Source organism: Dermochelys coriacea, chromosome 1, assembly GCF_009764565.3.
Source record: "Dermochelys coriacea isolate rDerCor1 chromosome 1, rDerCor1.pri.v4, whole genome shotgun sequence".
Lineage (NCBI taxonomy): Eukaryota > Metazoa > Chordata > Testudines > Dermochelyidae > Dermochelys > Dermochelys coriacea.
The window spans coordinates 201,218,777-201,242,266 of NC_050068.2; the positions used below are offsets into that span (position 1 = coordinate 201,218,777).

At 42.4% G+C, this 23,490-nt stretch overlaps 1 protein-coding gene across 1 annotated transcript in view; it reads left to right on the forward strand.

Moving 5' to 3' along the window:
• TIGIT (T cell immunoreceptor with Ig and ITIM domains) overlaps positions 1-15,297 on the forward strand; it is a 31,008-nt gene extending 15,711 nt beyond the window's left edge. The window contains 5 exon segments of the mRNA XM_038387457.2: positions 2,278-2,407; positions 6,002-6,169; positions 6,172-6,324; positions 9,881-9,990; positions 11,278-15,297. Of these exon segments, the coding sequence (XP_038243385.2) occupies positions 2,278-2,407; positions 6,002-6,169; positions 6,172-6,324; positions 9,881-9,990; positions 11,278-11,511 (795 nt within the window). The 3' untranslated portion in view covers positions 11,512-15,297.
• The last annotated feature ends 8,193 nt before the right edge of the window (positions 15,298-23,490 follow it).

The window sequence follows — 23,490 nt, forward strand, 5'->3', positions numbered from 1 at the left end:
CCCCCCAGGAGATCGAGCCCAATTCTGAAGACTCCTGGCCAATCTGGGAGGGTGGCAACCCTAATCAGGTCCTAATCTCAGAGCATTGAAACTGGTGTGATCTCCATGTCAAGGTGAGTCAGGTGTAAAGAGGTGTCAGTTACACCAATTTAAAGAAGATGTAATTACACCAACTTAAATCCCCTCTAAATTCTTAGTTCACCTCTGAATTCAGCTTGTTAAGCATGCTTTTATGGGCATGAAGCCGATGAGAAATGGTCCTCCCCCAGCAGGGAAGACTCTCACCTTTCTTTTTTTTTCAGTATTTGAATACAGAAAGCAGCAAAGTGAGAGAAGAGTGGGAAAATTTGCCATTAAGGCCTGTGGCCAGAAAGCTTTCAGGACAGAACAAATTAGTCCTGCCACTGTCCTCTAACCCTGAGAAGTGCTGGAGATGGGGAAGATCTAGAACTACCTGAGACACTATGGGATCTCACTTGTACACTCTCTCTCTCTGAAGCAGTAAAAATTAACTGGCAAAGACATGAGGTTGCTTGAATGGCAAAAGCAATCTAGACAAGCAGCCTGCATGGCCATGTCATTCAGCCATTCTGTACTACAGCAGAGTACAGCTGAATGACATGGGCATGCAGACAGCAGTTGAAACTACAGCTGAAACTCCTTGGCTGTTTTGTTGGCAACTAGAGTTGGAATATGCTGCTGATAAACTTCAGAGAATGATGATCTATCAGACTCATGAATCTTTTTTCTATCAAGACTTTCTGCAGCTAGAAAATTGGGTCTGCTGATTATTTTATTTCTTAAAAAGTGGTATGCTCTCCCCCCTCCCCCCGTGGTGCATGGTGTCGAGGTGGAGTTGTCTTCCTCATTGCCATTGCTAAATTTGCCACCAAAATAGCTCCCAAATAAAACTAACCAGGCACAGGTCAGCCACACACTCTTTACAGTTATTTTAGAAAGAGACATGGCTGCTGCTATTCCATAGTTTGTTTGTTTTTTTTATGGTGAGCTCTTTAAGGTGGACTGTTCAGTCTTCTATGCCAGGGGTTCTCAATCTTTTTCTTTCGGAAGCCCCCCCCCAACATACTAGAAAATTCCACAGCCCATCTGTGTCACAACCGTTTTTCTGCATATAAAAGCCAGGGCTGACATTATGGGGGAGCAAGCAGGGCAGTCGCCCAGGGCTCCATGCCACAGGGGTCCCCACAAAGCTACATTGCTCAGGCTTCAGTTTCAGTCCCAGGTGGCAGGGCTCAAGGCCCCGGGCTTCAGCCCCATGTGGTGGGGCTTCGGCTTTCTGCCCTGAGCCCCAGCGAGTATAATACTGGCCCTGCCTGGCGGCCCCCCGGAAACCTGCTCATGGCCCCTTAGGGGGCCCTGGATCCCTGACTGAGCACCACTGTTCTTTGCAAAGGCATAACTGTACTGATAGCAAAGGTACTATCACTTGTAGGAGCAAGGATAGCCTTACAGCGTGTGTGGCCTCAGGCAGAGAAGATGTCAGGTGGCTGCCTCAAAACACCAAGCCTCCATTCCCACTATGCTATTTACAGGGGGGACATTGGATTGAGAGTTGCCTCCCCCTTCAGCCCAGTTGCAGCAGGGAAGAGGAAGAGGCTACATCTTCCTGAGTCTATGGAAGATCTTCCTGAAGGGCAGGGCTGTGACTTGCTGGCTTCAGTTTAAGACCAGCCTTTTGTGTGATAGGAATAACCGGAGCAAGGCAATAGCAATACCAATTATCTGTGTTAGCACTCAGTACCTGAAGGAGCTCACTGATTCCTTGTAAGGTGGAAACTTTTTGCTTGGTAGGTTAAGTTCCTGGTGACATGGAACTTCATGGTGACCTTTCAAAAGTAATTATCCACACAAGGGAATGAGGAAGGGGCTGTTGCTCAAATCAGTTATCACAGGATTCCCAAAAAGAAAAGGAGTACTTGTGGCACCTTAGAGACTAACAAATTTATTAAAGCATAAGCTTTCGTGAGCTACAGCTCACTTCATCGGATGCATTACTCGTAAGCCACTTCTCAGAGTTTGCAGTCAGGAAGCCTAAATAAGGGCACCTTTATTAATGAGTAAAGCGGTGTTTGAGTCACCTGCAGTTACAAGTAACCACTGTCTGTTGTTGCTGTAAAGCATTTTCTGTGATGTCTTTTCTGAAATATGCTCTCCATAGCTCTGTGGTTTGTGTTGCATCAAGAATGAGTTCGCTCACCCCACCTGCCCCAAAGCTCTTTCCCTTCACCCTTAACTCGAACTGCGGTGTTTTCACAGCTGCAGTTCTGCAGCCCTGCCAGTCTCCAGAGCAAGCAGCGACTTTTTGTTTGACTCTCTGGTAGCATGGGTTATCCTCTCCTTGTGGAACAGCTGCTGTGGCATATGGCTCCTCTCCTATATGTTTCAGGTATAGTTCTAGGAGTTTGCTATCTTATTATGATTTCTTATAAGTTACTGCAGAGACTTGTGAGTCAGGGATCCTGGGTTCTATTCCTAATTCTACCATTCATTTGCTGGATGACATTGGGTAAGTGAGTTTTGAGCTCTCTCTGCTTCATTGGATGCTGGTGGCATCTGAAATTGAGTAAGGAAGACAGAGTTGATCAGGAATAGCTATTCTGAAATAACTCCCATGTAGACAAATCCTGATTCACTTAGGTGCTTTGGAAAATTTGGCCCACACTCCATAGATCTGAGTTTTTGTTGGCAGACTTATCATTTTCTTGGGTTTGGGTCCCTCTTCTTTTTTCCATCAGCTGCTTTCTTTTTAGTCTTGCTTATTATAGGAATCACATTAAAACTGTACAGCTACCTTGCTAGCTCTGTCCCAGCCATCTGGTATTATAATTAATGCTAATCGACATGGGCTTATGGAAAATAGATCTTGTCAATATGAACTTGATATCTTTTTCTGATGAGATTACAAATTTGGTTGATAAAGCTAATAGTGCTGATGTAATATACTTAGACTGCTATAAGGCATTTGACTTGATATTGCACGACCCTTTGATTAAAAAACTAGAATGATACAAAATCAACATGGTATATACTAAATGGATTAGAAACTGGGTAACTGAGAGACCTTAAAATGTAATTTTAGAAGCTGTGTTGTGGGGTTTTTTTGTTTTGTTTTGTTTATTGGGGTACTGCTGGTATAGGTATTTGGCCATCTGCTATTTAACATTTTTATCAAAGATCTGAAGTAAACATAATCATTACTGGTAAAGTTTGCAGATGATAGGGATTGGGGGAATCATATTTAATGAAGAGGACAGGTCATTGATACAGAGTAATCTAGATTGTTTGGTAAACTGAACGCAAGCAAACAATATGCATTTTAGTAAAGCTGAATGCAGGCCATACTTAACTTTTCTATTATTTTTAGTAAGAGCACCTTTCATCCAAAGATCTTAGAGCTGGATGAAAATTTTCACACAAAACTTTTTTTTTTTTGGCCAAAAAAATGCACATTTGGGCTGACCAATACAATTCATGAATTCAGGTCAATTTTGGACAACTGTGTTGATTTAAAAAAATCAGAAATGTTGAAATAGTTCATTTTGGCATTTCCAAAACAAAATATCTTTCCAAAGTAAAAAGTCAGATTTTTTGGAACACTTTTGTTTTGGGGTGACCCAAAAAGGATTTTTGTTTTTTCAGACCTGAAAATTCAGTTATTTGGACATCCCTAGTGTCAAAGCACTTTATACACTGATGATTTAAACCATGCAGTAACTCAGTTAGAGATGTATTACTATCCTTGGTTTACAGATGGAGAAACTGTGGCATGAGGCAGTGAAGTGACTTACCTGAAGCCACACAGGGAGTCAGTAGTAGAGCCAGGAACAGAGTCCGGGAGCCATTACTTGGTTCTTTTGCTCTGGCCAGAATGCCTGCACCAATCTAAATGAATGAGTGACTGCACAACTAGATTTTGCATCTGTTTCCAGTTTTTAAGTCCAGTAAAATTGTGAGGACAGGAAGGGATATTGGGCGTGGGGGGGTGAGAGGGGGAGAGTTAGTACTGGGAACATAAACTAGTGGTATGAATCAACTTTTTATTTTTTATGTATTTATTTTTTAAAATCAAACTTACTTGTACACTCAAGAGACTTTCATCCCATAGAAGTTGCCCTAGCAGATCAAAGTATGGGTCATCTACATCAGTATCATTTCACCAGCAGGATTCTGTACACAGTGCTTCAAAGATAAGAGTAAACTGCCCACAGTTTCCCACTCCCCCCAAAAAAACCCCAAACAGTCAACCAAATAAAAACCCAATTCTCCAAAAAACTGTTGTTGATATCTTTCCAAACCTTCTGAAACCAAATAATATTTCAAATCTGGCTTTTCCCAAATTCCAGGCCAAAGGAGGTTTGATAATTTAAATGAGCTTGAGATAAGTACCTGGACATTTGAGTGCTAATCTGAAACTTTTGGGATGTTTGCTTATGGCAGTTTCATACAGCTATATAAGCGTATCTCTCAGTCTTCCCTGACCTGGAGAAAATCCTTCCTCAGCAATTTGAGCTCTTCTACTACCATTCAATCCTGGGCTTCCATACATTGCTCCACCAACAGATCTGAGACCTCCCTTTCTGGGACCATCCTCCCTTAGGGTAAGAGAAGAATGTGTTGTTGCACTCCATATGTTTTATGGAAATATGCTTATGAGTGTAAATATGATATAACTGGAATATGCTTTATGCAAATGGTCTCTTGTAAGGTATCAAAACAAAGGTTATAAACTACTGCACATATTCCTCCTATTTGTATGCATGGATCATTCTTGTATCTGAAACTAGAAATATGAAGTATAACTGAGGTCCTATTGTAATTATGCAAGGTGTGAGCTATTAATGGTGGTTTAAAATCTTGATGGCTCACATTGACTAGGACAATTGGTTGTAAATGGTTTATTTACCTGCAAAACTTCTTGTGTATCTGTGGGCCAACCCAGAAAGAATGGAGACTAGGGGTCTTACACTGACATGTGACCATGTCACATGATACTGGAATCCATCTTAATCCTTGTAGTTGTCCATTGATGAGGTGGGGGTGGGGACAAGCACAGACAAAAGATTCCTGCCTTATGCCAAAGTTATAAAAGGGGATCGAGCAGGACAAAAGGGGCTTCCAGTCATGAGAAAACCCTTGCTTACCACCTGAGATGTCTGCTGGAAATAACAAGGACTGTACCAGGGGAAAGGATTGAGCCCAGACTAGGAAAGCATCTAGTCTGTGAAAGAAGCTTATTGGAACATCTTGAGGGTGAGATATTAACTGTAATCAGTTTCGTAATGTATTAGGCTTAGATTTGTGTGTTTTTGTTTTATTTTGCTTGGTGACTTACTTTGTTCTGGCTGTTATTACTTGAAACCACTTAAATCCTACTTTTTATATGTAATAAAATCACTTTTGTTTATTAATAAACACAGAACAAGTGATTAATACCTAGGGGGAGAAAACAGCTGTGCATGTCTCTATCATTGATATAGAGGGTGAACAATTTTTTGAATTTACCCTGTATAAGCTTTATACAGAGCAAAATGGATTTATTTGGAGTTTGGATCCCATTGGGAGCTGGGTGTCTGGGTGCTGGAGACAGGTAACCTGCTGAACTGTTTTTAATTAAAGTCTGCAGCACTGGGGGCATGGCCCAGACCCTGGGTCTGTGTTGCAGCAGGCTAGTGTGTCTGGCTCAACAAGGCAGGGTTCTGGAGTCCCAAGATGGCAGGGAAAACAGGCTCAGAGGTAATTTCAGCACATCAGGTGACATTCCAAGACGATCTCTGTGACCGAACCCATCACAAAGAATTCCCTTTCTTCTCAGATATACCGGTAGTTCTTTCCTGTTTGGTTTTTGCTTGTTTTATCTGATTTCAATGACTGCAGTGGAGTGGGAATTTAGGTAATCAAATGAACTTTCTCTCTCACAAGCTGCGTGGGAGCCTTACACTGCATCACTCTCATGACTGCACTTTGGTTTGCTGTCTTCCAGGGGACACAACTGAAAAAATTCTAACAGTTGGGAACGTTTCTGCAGTTGAAAACAGCAACATCACCCTGCGGTGTTCTCTCTCTTTGACCAATGCCATTGTGTTGCAGGTGAACTGGAACAGGTGTAACAAGGTCACGCTTGCAGTTTACCTAAACAAAGATAAAGGCATAGCCAGCCGGTGTTCACTGAGAAGGTATCACTGGCAGCAGAGTACGGGATAACAATCCACTTATTAGGCATCAATGACACTGGAGATTACTGTTGTGAATTTCACACCTTCCCTTATGGGATATACGAAGGGAGAATGTTCCTGGAACCGACAGGTGCGCCAACAAAACTACAGATAACTCAGATCTATGGAGTGTGGGTAAAATTTTCCAAAGCACTTAAGTGACTGAAGGTTTGTCTACATGGGTGTTATTTCAGAATAGCTATTCCTGATTAACTCCATGTTAATCAAAGGGAACAAGGCACTTTTTGGAAGCGGATTAAGCTAATTCATAATAAAATACTCTTCTTCCAGAATAAGGGCTTGTCTACACTGGCAACATTAAAGCGCAGTCGTGGCCACGCTTTAATGTGGCTTGTGTAGTCGTGGCACAGCACTGGGAGAGAGCTCTCCTGGTGTTCTAAAAATACCCACCTCAACAAGCGGCGTAGCTCCCAGTGCTAGTGCACTGTCTACACTGGCACTTTGCAGTGCTGAAACTTGCAGCACTCGGGGGTGTTTTTTCACACCCCTGAGCGAGAAAGGTGCGGCACTGTAAAGTGCCAGTGTAGACAAACCCTAATAGTAGCCACACATGGAGTTAATCAGGAAACTGCTTTAAATTCACACCCTATCTTATTCTGGATTAATTTTTGTGTGTAGACAAGCCTGTAGGAGAAGAGCTGCATGAATAACTGATTTTTTCAGTTTGTGGGCTGTACTGAAAAACCAAACCATAAATAAATAAATTAAATAAAGTTGATGAACCAAAAGTCAAAAATGAATTAATTTCAGGTTAAATGAAACTTTTTGTTTGACTGAAAATGATTGTGAGGTTTGTTGACATTTAAAAAAATAAAATTGAAGTAAATTTTGAAACAAAAAATGCATCGAATAAAATATTGACACATTTTGTCTTGACAGTTCAAAATGAATTTTTTTGATTGATACAATTTTTTAATATGACTTCTTGAAATGTTTCAGTTGACTCAAATCTACATTTTTCGGTGAAAAAAAGTTCTAGCTGAAAAATGTCACCCTTTTCTATTTAGGAGCCTAGGAGTGGTGTTTTAGGCACTTTTGAAAATTTACCCCTTTAGGAAACTTTAGCAAGTTTATTTTGCAATTGAAGAATTAGCACCATCCAAAATACCCTCTTCCTTTCCCTAGAGTAGATTCATTTTATGGGTGATATGGCTAAAATTATTATTTTTAACATTTATGTTTTGCCTCTGTTACTAATAAATTATATCGTTAAAACTGAAAGATTTTAAGATCTAATTTACTTTTCATCAATTCTGTCATTTTGGTAGTTTGTTACTTTTTGCTCTTCTCGCTTAGCTTGGACAATAAAGCTAGATTAGCCAATGTCACTTTCTGTTTATGGTCAATTTCACTTGCCATTTCTCCTTTCACTAGCCCAGTGCTCTGCCAGATCTATTTACTTGAATTACAAAAGTAAGGATGGTCTAATGGTTGGTAGAGATGACTGCATTTAGAGGGACAGAGAGAGGAAGTGATCTGCCCCTGATTTGGTTTGGGGATTTGGCTCTAATAATACTTAACATACAGGGAGTTTGAAGGCTAATTAGGGCCAAATTCTGACCTTAATACTAGGGTATAATTCTCATTGTAGGGGCCTGGTGCTGCTGAGGGGAGACAGGAAAACATACAGCAGCTGGTGAGGGTGTTACCCGGGGTTTTCAGAACCTCCAGCAGGGGCAACATAACTATTTCACTCTTGGTGGGCCAGGAATAAATCATAGGAACACAACAATTCTGTCTGATAAAGGATTAAATGCAAGTGAGCGTGCTCTTGTCCAACACTGCAGTTTATTAGATTTAAGCACACACAGACAGGAGCAATAGGTTGAGAACATCCCAGATATTTATCTACCATCTGGAACGGTATTGATCGCTTAACAGCAGGTTCACAGTGGCCAGCTGCTCACCTGCCGGGGAGAAAGGGTGTCAGGGAAAATGTCTCTCGAGATGGCTTCAGAGGACAGCTCCAAAGCACACTATATTAGCTGATCTTTTATAACTAATGTCTGCAAAACACATAGGTCACAATGACCCCTACTGGAGGGGTCATTTGGGGGGAGGGATAGCTCAGTGGTTTGAACATTGGCCTGCTAAACACAGGGTTGTGAGCTCAATCCTTGAGGGGGCCATTTAGGGATCTGGGGCAAAAATTGGGGATTGGTCCTGCTTTGAGCAGGGGGTTGGACTACATGGTCTCCTGAGGTCCCTTCCAACCCTGATATTCTATGATCACTTTTCTAATTTTCAATACACTTTTAATATCAGAGGCATCTAGATTCAATGTTTTCCAGCCACCAAGGTTTTCAGTCTCAGTTGACTTGTCTGTCCCCTCCTCCCATTTTGATTAGCAGAAACTATAGCAAAAAAGTTTTGACCTTGCTTCTAAAAGCCTGTCTCAAAACTAACCCTTAACTGTGTGGTGGGTCTGTTTTATTAATTCAGAATGGTTGAATGCACATAATATGGTTGCAATTAACTTGATCACATTCTGGGATATACACACCCCTCAAATCCAGGGCAACAGGGACCAGAGGCGAGGCACTTGTTGAGACCAAAGAATACCACTTACAATTCCTTAGAGCTAGAAGTTCGAATTCCGGGGTGGTAACTGCCAGAATCACTCTTCTTTTCTTTTTAGCAGATTGGTACCATGTTTGCCTCCTTTTCCCACCCCGCTCTCCCCACCCAGTTCTTTGGTATCCAGTTCGCCAGAGCTTTCCAAAAACAATTGTCACTTGGTGGTAATAATCTATTGTTCAACTACCACCAACAATGATGTTGGCCTTGCAGGTTCTGTATTTTGGGATACAGTTATTCATTACCTTGTCAATAGGAAGACCCCCCCTCAGGTAACTAAAATATCAGTTTATGTCAGGCAAGCTACCGAAATGAGATTTGAAAAAAGAATGGTTTTGGTGACAGTTGTACAGGTTGTTTTTGTGTTTTACTGAAGGTTGGCATTATAGTCCAGGTTTATTTCAGGTAGTTCGCTACAGGCTGATTCTGCAGTGGAATGAGCGCTTCTCCTAGGAGTTGCTGAGCATAGTCAGCATAGGATGGAGCTCCCCATTGAAGTGTTGGTGCACATGTGTGCCCGTGATCTCTACTGGAGTAAGGAAGGCTTGTTGGTACAGTTGTCAGCAGTTCCTCTTCTCCCGGAGATGCTCTGCTTACTCAGAAATGGAAACTGACTTGGACTGCAGGATTCAATGTCCTGAGTTGGATACAGCATATCTTTGAGTTATATTATGCATGAAATAATTAAACAGGGTGGTCTCCATGGGGCATTTATAGTCACCAGGTTACCCCCAGCATTGTTTAAGATTAAACCAGTTGGAGGAAGATCCAGACTGTCCTGAGGAAGAAGGAGGTAGAGTGCCCTCCTATCAGGGTTTCTTTGTCAAGCATGGACATGTGGGGCCTGATTCTGATTTAATTAAAACAACGGTAATTAAGCAGTAACTCTCCTGAAGTCAATGGTGTTACACAGGTGTAAAAAAAGTGTGAGATTAGCATCAGGCCTGAGGATCACGGCTGTAGCTTTGTACCCACTTCTGCATGCCTTTGGTGAGTGTGACCAAGTGTGATTTTAATGCCAAACTCACATTCTCTTCACTTAATTTCAGGAGCATCAGAGGAGACGATCCTTTAGAAGAACCTTCCATACATAATAATCAGCCTGATATTGGGAGTTCTGCTCCTCGTGTGTTTCATAGTATGGATCCTCAGAAGAAAGGTAACCGGAAGATAGTCCCAATAAGGTCACTAGATCCCCCTTCCATTCATCCTGTTACTTTTCTTTGCTATTCAATCTTTAATTACATTGATTGGATTAAACATAAAGATGCAGAGTAACTTTGATGGGAAACATGGTGTCTAAGTGGACAGATCTCTGCTGTCCCCAACTCCAGCATTCACTTAGAGTTACTCATTGCGCTTCCTAGTGTATTCACCTTAAACTGGCTCTGCAGCCCACAGCCCCAGGAACTCACTTGATTTGGCTGAATTTTGAGCATCTGCTGAAAAATCTCCAGCATGGCCAAGAAATCATCCCAGACCCTGAGCCCTAGTAAGTCAGCACCCAGCTCAGAGTGAGGGCTTTGCTATGGCCCATAATTCCCTCCCCACTCCCCAGTGAGTGTAAGGGCTCTGCTGACCACCGTAATACACCTGGGCTGAGTGTGAGGGAATTGCTCATATCACCCATCCCCTGACTATTATGGAATATCTGGGGTCCCTCCTCATTCCCCTAGCTGAGGGTGAAGGCACAGTTCATGTTTCCCCATCCGGGCTGAATGCATCTCAGCATCCCCTCTTAGATGAGTGTGAGAGACCTTTTCAGAGTCAGCAGAGAATGGGGCGTATATTTGGGTCCCCTTTCTTTCAGACTCCTTGCTGAGAGTGTATTTCAGGTTACCCTGAAGTGTGACGGTGTGTCTCAGTAATTACCTCTCTTTCCTTTCACTAGCTACTATGTGGGCACCTCTCAACTCCTGCAGGAATGGTCTGAGTGTGAGGGTCCCCCCTGCCCATCCCACTGGCTAAGATTGGGGTCTCCGGCTAAGCCTGTAAGATGGGGGCCCCAATCTGTCAAATGTGCTGGTATATCTCATGGGCCCGTACCTGCTTCACTGGACAAGGGGGCCGGTGGATGCTGGGAGGCATTTTATTCCATACTGGCTGAGGGCTGGATTTATGGAGGACCCTACTCCACACCAGTCACAGGTGAGGTTGCTTCTCAGGGGGCCTCCACCAGTGTAAGGGCACATCTCAGGCCCCCTTCATACCCAACCTTCTCAACCCCTCCATAACCCACCCTCCTCTTTCTTCTCTCTTAGAAAAGAGGTGGAAGGATGGTGGAAACCTGAGCAGCTGTTTAAATACAAGGATGTGCTTGATCTCAACCTGTAGACAGGAATCCTGCCCAGATTCTGGGAAAGTTTGGATCTGAACAATGGCCCTTGGGGCCATTTCTGGTTTAAAATGATTGGAGGAAAAAAACCTTGTGGCTTTGGTTTTGTAGAAACAAACTTGGAAGATCCACGTGCCGCCCCATGTCCTGCAGAAGGCAGCCTCCAGCAGCAGCAGGCAGGACTGCAGCTCACCAAACTCCACCACAGACAGCTCAGCAGAGGCCAGGGTGGCATCTGCCAGCAGCATGGGAGCGCAGAATGAGTCTGATGATGGTCACGACTACTTCAACATCCTGTGAAACAAAAGCCACAGCAGCAGGAGCACTGTGGTACAAATGGGGTAGCTGGGTGGGGAGGAGGGAGTTTTGGCTGTGGGGAAGCTTAGAGTTCCTACATCAGTTCTTTAGTTGAAACCTTTCTGCTTCCTCCTGTTAAGTCCTGTTACATGGTCTGGAGGTTGGCTGGTCAAGAGAAAGGGTATATGTGGTGGTGGTGGAGGAAGGGAGAAGTACAGAGCACTGTTGTACAGGCACAGGGTGTTTGCACTGGATAAATCAAGAGATTGGGAAGGCCTTTACCTTCTAGGGTTTTGTTCAAAATCCCATCCAGGCTGGTAGCGACAAGAAGTTGTTACTAGCTGAAGGGCTGCTTGGAGGTCTCACGCCAGTTTTCTAGGGGTACCAGTGACCACATCACAACTGGGGGAAGAAAACTGGTTCAGTAGAGAAGCAAGGTAATGACTGAGTCATGGAATGACATGCCTTGGTGTTGCAATCCTCTGGCTGAGACCCACTGGAATATGTTCCTGGATTGTCACTATGGCCTCGGGGTGCAGATTTGATGAGTTTACCTTGTTTTGAGAAGAGTGCCTCCTGCCTGTAGAATGAGAAAAAAAAATTCTAGATTCCCATTAAAATGCTCTTTCAACCCCTGCTATGGAAATGATTATCCAATGTATTTCTATGGCCCTCATCTTTTAGCAATGATGTTGCTTTGCCAGAACTGTGGGGATGATTCTCATGTATCCCATTGGAAGAGGATCTCATTTCCAGGCTTTCGACAAATGGAAGATATCTTGTCTTGAAGTTTTTAAATCTTTTAGGGCAAAACCAAAAGCCCCGAGGAAGCAGGGGTGTGTGTCCTAACTTTCACAAGAAGACACCTAAATTAGGATACCTTGTTTATGCATTTGGACTCAATCCAAGTGCAGAACTGGGTGCCCTAAATTAAGCCTCCATATTTGAAAAGTGTGCTCCAGTGATGAAACTGTGGTCCTGTTGCATCACTGGGAGTTTTGTTGTTAGTTTCAGTGGGACCAGGATTTGCCTAAGGATGTGAAAGAAAAATCAAAACTAGTAATTGAGTTTGGGGTGGAAGGATAGGTTAGGATACGTAGGGCATCTGCCTTCTCAGCTCCTGCTTGGCCTTCCAGCGGCATCTCCAGCCTGGCAAGTCTTGTGTTCTGGCTTGAAATCATGCAACTTTCAGCAGCCATTGCTGCATTTTTACCAATGGAGTCTTGGATTCAAACTTGACTTAGGTCACCAATGAGAGAGTTTGGTGACCTTTGCCTTATCTTAAGAGTAGGTTTATGCAAATCACTGAACCAAGATATTGCAGCTCAGGACTGAAATATAGAAGCTAAATTGTATAGGAGGTGTACAACAGTAAAGATATTGCAGATTAAGACTGAGATGCACTAGCTGATCTGTAAGGGGTCCCAGGACAGGACTAGCAGGGGGACTGCAGATCAGGATGGAGGGGTATGGGCAGAGCTGTGTGTGAGGAGCCAAGGACTGGAATAGCCAGGGAAGATGCAGGGCAGGTTACTTAGTCTGCTGTTGTAATGGATTTTTAAAATATTATTTGACCAAAAAGCTTCTATTTTTAAGAAGCTCCTTTTTTGGCCATATTTTGTGATATTATGCTTCCATTCAGTGATATCTCTGTGTTACAGAGTCCTCTGGAAAAGTTTAGCCCCCGAGTCAAATGTTGCAATGTAGTCATACAATGTGTGCGCCAATGTGGTACTGTCCTATCAACTGCAGGATTGTGTATTTACATGCAACCTTGTATAGTCTAGGAGGAAAATAAACCCACAAAGACACCTGCCAAGTTTTTTACTTTTTTTTTAATTATTCCTTCATATTCAAACTTCACAAACAGTGTGAACTTGTACAATACCTCAGAAAGTGAAACTTACAAAAAAAGTGCTGGTAACATTAAAAAAACCCCAAAAAACAAACAAACAAAAAAACAAAAACAAAAAAACAAACATCATTCTTAGCAACATCAATTACTCTTCCACACAAAACAGAAACCTTGTAAAATTTATTTCCGTATTTTTTAAGGCGTAATACTTCCGTATAAAGTATATGCAAGAGATAAAACTTCACAGTATTCCAAAATGTCACAATAATAATAATAATAATAATAATAATATAGTATAATGAAGCGCTAGTTAATTTTCTTTTTTTTCCTTTTTTTTCTGTTTTAAATAACAAATACAAGTCACAGGTAAATATACGTGAGAAAAATACGAGGCTAATATTAAATGGCAGGTAAGGATACTCTCACTGTAAGAAAAACTGGCAGGATGTGTGTATTGATTCTATATTTTAAAGCACTTGATAGAAAAGGCGTATGCAAGGGTTTGTTTAAACAATTTTCTGTTTGCTTGTTTAATAACTGACATACCATTTACAGAGTATAATAAGAGAAACAAAAGGAACTCATAACCCCTCCAAACTTTTGACCTGCTCTTCATATCTTCACAAACCATGTCTCAGTGTGTGTGAGTGTATAAAAACACACACAGCCACAACAACGCACATTGCTAGAGGCAAAGACCTGTCTCCTGAGAAGCAGCTTTGCCTGCTGGGGACCAAATCATGAAGTCTTTATTCTGGCATAACTGCCACTGAAAGCAGTGTGCGGGGGGAGGGGCTGCCTGCCCAAAGACTGCAGGATTTAGGCCTGAATGCAGTTTCCCATTCACTCGGCTTTGAAGGATTGTTGGGAATTTCTTTGTTCCCAATAAGGAAATGTCCCCCTCCCTCAGCCATTTATGAATTTTTAACTTTGTCTGCCAAAAAGGGCAGAGACGGGTTAAGAAATTTCCCTCTAAATTCAAACCAATCCAATGAGGAACGGGAACATAGATGGAGCGTCTCTCTCTCTCTCACACACACACAGATATCACAGCAGGGTGTGCGTGCATGTGCGTGCATTTCATAGAAAGGCCTGTGGAATGCACTAGGCGCACACACAGCCATACCCTCGCCCCCGCACACGTGTGTACATGTTAACAGCCAGCCATTCAGCCAACAGGTAACAAAAAGACAGCAGATAGCATAACACATCAATAAGGTGCTCAAAGAAAAAAGGTGGCTACCACTCCTGGAATGGGAAGCCACATTAAGGTGCTTCAAAAAGTTTTTTTTTTTTCTATTTTTTTTCGTTTTAGACATTTAAAAAGTACTGATTTTGCATGTGCTGATTGAGAGCAAGGCCAAGAGTTTTGAGATCTGACATCTTCCATAAACAAGGGCTTTTTCAGGACAGGGTTTGTTTTTGTGGGAGGATTGTGTATTTTTGTAGATTTATTATTTTTAATTTAAAAAAAAACCCAAGAAACAAACCAACCCCAAAATAACCAAGCTGAGAATTGGTGTAGCACTTTAATTGCATTATTGGACCGAAAGGGTTTTTGCCCATTCATTCAGTTGCCTTCAGTTAGCACCGTTCCTTTTTATTCTGGTTACAAACCACACCTACAATAGTTATTGAACGTACAGAAAGAACCAAGTCACTTGCAAGTAGCTGTTTTCATTTTTTGTGATGTGTTTCAAGAGCCCAACCATAATTTCTCTGCTGCCTTTGTGTTTGTGTAGCATCCGGTTTTGTGAGCTTAACTATAGACAGACTCTCTACTTAAGCTTTGTGTGTCTCGGTGTGTGTATACGGATATGGGTATGTGTGTATGTATACACATATTCTATACATACGTACACCACAGAGTATATTTTAACTGGAGATAAAGTGAACTGGGTTCAGACACTCATGCACTATCTTCCTCCTGTGTATTTGAAACAGACTGGAGCACTGATTTATTTATTTTTTTTAAAGTGCATTTAAAGCAAAATAAATGGCATTCATGTACCCCATGGAAAACACTTTTAGTAGTGGAAAAAGCCTGACTCATCTAAACCTCCTTGGACTTGACAATGCAAAAAACAAATGGGGCCATGCATGACTGGCCTCTGGATGGGCAGCTATTCTTGGGCAAACTGGACTCCTGGCAGTATAGTAGCACCATTGGTGGGGAGGGTGGGAGGAGAGGTGGAAGAGATATTGCTCAAATTCGGAATGGTCCAGATTTCAAGGTGACTGTATTACTCCCACCATGGCTTCAGTTATTTTTGCTAATGATCTCTACCCTTCCTGTGTGTGGCTCTTCCCATAGTTTGTGTTGTTTTTGAGGCTGAACTTGTGTGTGTACGGGAGGGGGGGTTTGTGTTCGAGTGCCAGCATCTCTTAGGAATAAGGCACGGTAGAAGTCACAACTTTATAAAAGCTGGGGCGGGGGGGGAAACTACTCAGCCAGCCAGCCAACCAATCCATTTCCCACAATACTCTCCTCCCCTCATCAAAATATTGCATCTGATACAGGTTATTCTTGTGTACATTACCTGTGTTAAATCCAGGTCTTGGAAAAGAGTTTTAACCCAGTCAGCACCAAAGACCTCTAGGAATGCACCATTTGTCTCCACACCCACCCAATATTTGCCATAATATGGGGAATAAATTCCCTCCCCACATGCTCTAGAGCAGTGGTTCCCAAACTTGTTCTGCTGCTTGTTCAGTGAAAGCCCCTGGCAGGCTGGACCGCTTTCTTTACCTGCTGTGTCTGCAGGTTCAGCCGACCGCAGCTCCCAGTGGTGGGGGTTCACTGCTCCAAGCAGCGGCCAGCACATCCTTCAGCCCGTGCTGCTTCCAGCAGCTCCCATTGGCCTGGAGCGGTGAACCGTGGCCACTGGAGCTGCAATCAGCCGAACCAGTGAACGCGGCAGGTAAACAAACCAGCCCGGCCTGCCAGGGGCTTTCCCTGCACCAGCGGCGGAACAAGTTTGGGAACCACTGCTCTAGAGCTTAACATTCAAGTAGAAATTTCAAGTCCTTAGCCAAGGTTAGCAACTATTTATATTTATGATGTTCCAAATCATTTCATGATGTTGAGAAATTTTTCATACCTTTCTTTGTGTTGTTTGCTATTGATTAGAACAACACTGGGAAATTTGGATTTAAAATTCCTCCCCTTTCTTGCCAAATTCACATTCCAGGTGCAAACTTGTTTGTTAAAGGTTTGCTAGAGGAGGGGGATTCTAGCACTAATTCTTAAAACAAAACCCAAAATCACTCCTTACGATGCATCTGCCCTCCCCCCCCCCCATAAAAATGATCCTGACTATATGCAACAATATAATACGTGGGGGAAAGTAGATCAGAGTTTGGTGCTACTGACTCTGAACGTCTCACTTTAAACAGTCTTTCTTTGAACAGTAGCAGTTATGTGGTTGTAGCTCAATTTTAATGAAGCCAAAGAGCCATTCTATTTTTCATCTTTGGCCCGGGGACAGCACAGGTGTATTACAATGATTTGAAGGGGGTTGTTGACCCTAGGAATACTGCAGTCAGCCCATCAGAAGCTTCATTTGCTCTAGCAGTTGTTATGCCCTTCCACCTCTAAAAGATCCAGAACTATATGAAATCCAAAACAGCCACCAGGCACCTCCCTTTGGGTCACCACAATACTCAAGTTGACTAGTAAAGCAGAGAATGCAGTGGAAAGGATGTAAGTAAAGCAAGCAGACAGCAGGGCTCTGGACTGGATTGACTTATAGTATAGTAAAGGACGCATAAGACTAGAACGTCCAAATTGAATTGCTAGTCTACCAGCTTAGCCTCCATCATTACCATCACCCTCAGGCTGGACTGAGGGAAAAGGTCCTAAAGGCTGATTATAAAAATGATACAAACTTTGGGCACAAATGGGTTGGCCATTTTTAGGGTTAAATCATGGGTTAAAAATCATTTCCATAAGGCCACAATCTTTTTTCCTTCTCGTCACTAACATTTTAAGTGGTGTGAACTCTCCCCAAGAGAGAAATTGTTTCACTGGGCGAGCAAACCCCCCCCCCCCCATTACCATTAAGATTGGCTTGTGGATGAGATGGGTGTGAGGGAAGGAAAGGAAGATGTCTCCCTGGGAAGATCTGTGTAAGTGTGTGAGAAGAAAAGATTTAATAAAATATTCCCGCTCATGTTGTTTTGCTGGATGCCAGTAGACAAGTAGCACTTTTGACAGCTTCCTCTATCTCTTACGTGTGTGAGCTGTGGGGAGGGGAGAAGGTGGCTTAATTACAAAAGGGGGGAAAGAAGGCACATGATTTTTAGTCAGTCTGGACCGAACCCCATGTTTTGAAAGCAAGGGCAGTTTAGGTGGAGGGTAAAAAGTGCTTACTGGAACAGATGCCCACAAAGCAGTAGTTTCAGGGGAAAGAGAAAGAGGCAGCGAGGGAGACTAAAAGGCAGGAGAACTGAAGGCCACTGTTCAGCTTTCTGTCTTTTTGACAATCTCAAGATTTAGCTCTGTTATTGTTCACAACAGAAAAGATTCTGGTTGGCCTAGAATGTAGCCCAGTTACATATCTCCAGTTGATTATTATAGCTGTTGGTGTCATCCCTTTCCCTTTCCTCCAAACTGATGAGCTTTTAGATCACAGCTTTACTCTTACTTTAGCCCTCTTCTTTCTTTTCTTCAAAGCTGGAAACATGGAGAAGCTATGTGGCAACCTACAGCCTTTATCGCTCCAATTTAATAGATAGCCAGAGCTCCCCACTAATGGAAGGCAGGAACGCCAAGGAAGCTGGACTTGGTGGCCGAAACTACAACCCATCCCAGTGCTCTAGTTTACAGAAAGCAATTGGAAACAAAGTTACAGAGTCCAGAGTTCTCAGCTGGGTTGGTTGGTCACAAAGATCCAGGTGCTCTTACTTGGCGAGCTTGGTGGGGCTTACAAGAGCAGGGGCATGGTTACTGAGAAACTGAGGTGTCATTTACAGACATAAATATGAGCACCGCTATTCTCACTCAGACCCTTGCATTCTAAGCCTCTCTCCTCACGCTGCTACGAGGAGGAGAAATAAAGCTGGCTGATCGCATCATAGGCAGGATTCCACAATACAATTTTGCCTTTGCTTTTTCCAGCCTCTGTGTTGAAGACTCATTTGTTTCTGCCTCCTGCCCCCATCAGGCTCTACCTTGTCACCCCTCTGCCCCTGAATTCACCTCATTCATAAAGTCATAAGGCAGAGGAAGGGAAAATAGGGTCACCAACAGCTCAATGAAGACACAAGGTGGTAAAATGCTTCCACACAAACTTACCATCCAGTGTTTGTGACATTTCATAAATAACTTTCTTAAAAAAAAATAACAATCCCTTTACTTACTCATCTGAAACAATATTTAACAGCAGTGGATATAAACTTCTTCTTGTAACAATTACAAAAAAACCCAACAATACAATCCCCCAACTTTAACACATCATGATTTTTTTAAAACCTCAGAACTGCAGCATATCCGTAAGGGCAAACTTTTCAATTAGTTTTTTCTTTCTTTTCTTTTTTTTTTTAAATAATGTCTTCACAAGAAAAAAAAATCCACAAAAGTCTTGTACCAAGAAAATGCATTCAAAAATAGAAAATATTACACAACAAAAATATGTACCCTTCCTTTCCAAATAAATCTTCAAAAAAATGTAGAGAGAAAAATCTGACATCTTTTTTTTTCCTTTCCTAAACATTTATCTTTCAGCCTAGGGCACAATTATTTATTGATTTAAAATGTATGTTTTTGCATAAAACATGGAAGATACAAACCAACTATTAGGACCGTGAAGTGACAAACAATGGATCCTGCCTTCACCCCACCCACACACCCTCCTTTGAAAACAAAACAGAAGCAAGCAAACATTTTAACACATGATTTCGAGCCAGCAGGCTAGAAAATATCATGAGCTGATGTAGGGCAATCCAAAGACTATGGCATGAGGGGAAATCATCTGCCTTTTAAAATGTTGCATCTTTGTAGTTTATTTCAACAGCTCTACTGTATTCAAGTGACAGGAACCGTGCTGAAGGGATATTGTTCAGGGCTGAATGAGCTATACAGAGAACAGGATCGTGAGAGGTTGTTCTACTTCTTTTACTTGCAAAGGAACTTTGTAGCCATTTTGAAAGACAGAGAGGACTTTCCCTGGAAGTGCAAGGGAGTGCACTTTTTTTGGATCAGATTATGGAAAAGTTTTACTGTTTTGAGTACTCAAAATCAATTTTCCTGCAAGGGCAGGATCTCAGCACCAGTGTTTGATCATATCATTTATTACCAGTGGGGCGGATTACATTAGAAGGTTGACAGGGAAAAATTTATGCATAAATGGTGAACACTAAACCCATTTAGTCAATAGGGAATGGGTTTTGCCTACTCTGAGCAACCTCCACTGGCTATTATGCTAATAGGACACATAACCAAAAGACCATTCTGACATCAATTAAAAAAATGGCTATAGGGACTGGGGTGCCAAGGGGAAGTCTTGCTATAGATTGAACACATAGTCAAATCCATCCCTGGTGTAACTCACTTCATAGATACTAAGGTCAGAAGGGACCATTATGATCAGTTATAGCTGCTTACAGCTGGGATGAATTTGGCCCATGTGGGGCTGGATTTCATAACTGTTGCCCAACCCTGGAAACCTTCTGTGCCAGATACTCCCAGTTGCATTGCTGGGATCAACACCGCTTCTCTTGGCTGTTTATTTGGGTTTGGTCTTTTTAGCTTCTATATACAGGGACCTTTTTAAGAGGACATCCCTGAAATATAGAAGGGTGGGGGGCTATATCTTTCTTAGCCTGTTCCTTTAGGTGGGTGTGTGATTTCCTTTTAAACAGTCAAATGTTTTCAATTTTACTTCCAGTGCATTTTTTCTCAAAAATTCAAAATAAAAAAAAAGGATTTTTCCCCGTCCTTCAAAAAGAAACCAACAGACTGATTAAAAAATTACAATACAATAAAAATCAGGCATTGTAAAAGACAACATTGTGTGCATCTGCAATAACAAACAAAAGATATATATATATATATAGGATACAAGCATGAATGAGCAGAGAAACCTATCTGACCCCACTACTGGCTGACTAGTGAGCATTGGTTAAGAAATAGGTAAGGCTATGCTTAGATTTCTAACTTAACATGATTAACCATTGCTTCTTGCTCACCTTTTCTTTTCAGTTGTCACCTTTCACTCACTGGTCTTATATGTCTAGAAACTGAATTTTCTTTTCATTTTTTTTTTTGGTCTGCAGAAGAATGACACGTTAATAACCAGCAAAATAAAAACCAACTTATGTTGAGAGGTTAGCAACACAGCCCCGGCGCAGAAGAGAGAAGACAGAACAGTTGGATTCCACTTTTAAAACAGGGGTGCCAGCAGGGACTGAGCAAAACAATCTCGGCGAGGCAAGCAGCAGAAGCTATAGGCTTCTGTAGCCTCCCAGCAAACTGAGCCTGGCCTCTAGATTCTGCTGCAGTCCTCAAGAACTTCAGCAATCCAATCCCAACTCAGCATAGTAGCTTGTCATTTAGACTAACAACTTATCTGTCATCCACTAACCACTAATCACACTGCCGCTTTGATGGAAAAACCAAAAAGGGAGGGGGGACACCAAGACATGTAGGCGGGGCCAAGTAAGTGTTTTGGTCTTCTTGGTAGCCTTTAAAACCCATCAGGCCAGTGCAGAACATAGACTGTCTAACAAGAATGAGGCTGGCCATGTAGGGAGAGACTGAAGTTCTGGAGCTAAAGTAAGACTGCACCAGACAGTGTGAACAGCTGAGATTTCTCAGCCTTCTCCTTAAAGTGGATGATTAATCTGGGGAAATGTGCAAGGTCACCCTACGAACAGAGATGCATAACCTTCTACTGTTTTGAAAACAGCCTTTATAGTGTTCAAGCATAATCAACCACCAGAAACATGTTCCCTAGAAGCTTAGCTATAGAGCTGTTACTATGGCTCTGTAATATTTTCTGGGTCTTTTCCAAAAAAAATGTCATTTTCATTTCCCCCATCCCTCGCCACAGTTACGGTGTTAAATTACTCGCTCACAGAGCCATTATAGTGCAAACACCATCAGCATTTTATTGACCCCCTAGCTATGCCACACAGTTCTGGACAGCATGCATCCATAATGTTTCCAAATGACTAGGAAGAGAAGATCTATAAACAAGATGATGATTAACTAGTAAGGCGCAGCTCTGTTTTGGATCTAACCAACTGCCAATGCCATTTGGGCTTAAGAGAAAAGAAGCACGATGAAAAGTGGAGAAGGATTGTGGAAAAATAGCGTTTCTCCATCTGGAGATAACACAGGACATTGAATTATGTGGCATCTCTAGTTGACAGTACTTGTTTTGGATTCTTAATATAAACCTCAAGTTAGCCTTATTTTCTCACTCTAGAGTGGGTTTTGGAACCATGCTGGAAAATTTTGTTTTGTATTTAATCTCAGGTCTAGTTAAACTGACTTCAAATGTGGCTTGGCTTAACATGTAACTGGGAACAACCTATTTTAAAAACATTACAAATAAACAACCATGCTTAAGCTCATGGTGGAACCTGATTGAGCAGTGGCTTGAACCTAGGCTTGAAAGTGCTTTTCAAAAGCAGTTTTAAACTAGCCTGGTCCTCATTTGCAAGCACTAGCCAAACTTTGGGTGAAACTGGTTTGGCTGGAATCAAGTTGAACCTGAATTCAAACCTACTTTTTGAGCATGGTTCAAAGCCCAGTGGGGACAGGGCCTTTAAGTCTCCAGTTTGCATTATTTGTTAGAATCTAGTGCAAAAATGTCATCTTATCACAGCAGTGCAGGCACGCAGTGTTCTACCCCCTGCCAAAAGATGGCCAACGTCCAGTCAGATCTCATGGAAGGAGTTTGCAGCAATCAGCCAGAAGAGCTCAAATTAAAGAAGTTTGTTATTTTACCATAGCAGAAAAGGCACTCTGGACACAGCAGGCTCAGTTAACCCTCCACTTCACTTTTCTCTGGAATTGTCATGGGACTGCCACTGGCAACACATGCAGTTGGCTTCACTGCAGCAGAAGACATCCCTAATTATTCTCTCCCGAACTTTACCAGAAGGGGTGGGTTAAAGCTAACCAGTGGTTGGCACTTCAGGGCCCCCTAGAGAGACACTCCCTTCAAACCAGATAGATTTGTTTCTTCCCAGCCCCTGCAACAGACCTCCCCAACACTCCTAAGTCCAGGATCTTTTTCTCAAATGAAGAGACTGACCAACAGCAATTAGCTGTGCATTGTGACACACCCTGCTAAATAAGGGGTGACCCCCATCTGAGTGTAGGGTTCAGCTCCAATTCTTCCTTAATTCACTGCAGGGTGCCTGTGAAGCCAGATGTTATTTCTCAACCTAAAATCTGCTGTTGGCTTGTGGAGTACAATGGGGAAGATTTCAAGGGCACAGATGGCCAGTTAGTTAGGCACAAAACAGGGTGCTCAACTCCCATTGTTCAGCTTTTGAAATCTTCACTCCATGACCATTTTGTGCCAAGAGTTGACTCCTGCACTGCAGAACTGGAGGAGATGTGCTTGCTCTTCTCCGTGAAGTGCAGAGTTTCCGTACCTGGAGTAATTTGATTAATCCCTACCCTTTTGGCAGAGGTTATGCCCACGCTTTAATTTTATAAGATTTGATCGATTCAACACAATCTTTTGCGAGGTTGGGGCCCACGTGCAGTTACAGCAGGGGTGAATCTGGCTCCATATTACTAACCGTTCTTTTGTATTACGCTTGTTAAAATCAAGGTATAGACCAACCTACATCATGAGTACAAAAGTTTTGTTCAGCTCAGGGTTCTGTTTGGTTCCAGCCAAAAGACCCCATTAAGGCTGGCTATTCACTTGAGGGCCACATGAAAGAATCTTAGAACACTGATCCCTTCAGCAATCTCAAAAGGAACTTATAAATGCCACTGAGAATGTTCTGTATAAGCAAGAATATTCTAATCTGGGGTGGTTCCATTCCGTCTCCCCCCCCCAATCTCTCCCCAAAGGCTTGACCAGCACTTCTTAAAACACATGTTCATGACTCTTGTTTATTGCACTGTTCCCTTAACAGCAATCTAAAAGAAGTGCTTTTTCAATGACCTTCCAACCTTTGGTAGCCTTCTTCACCTTTTGGGCTGA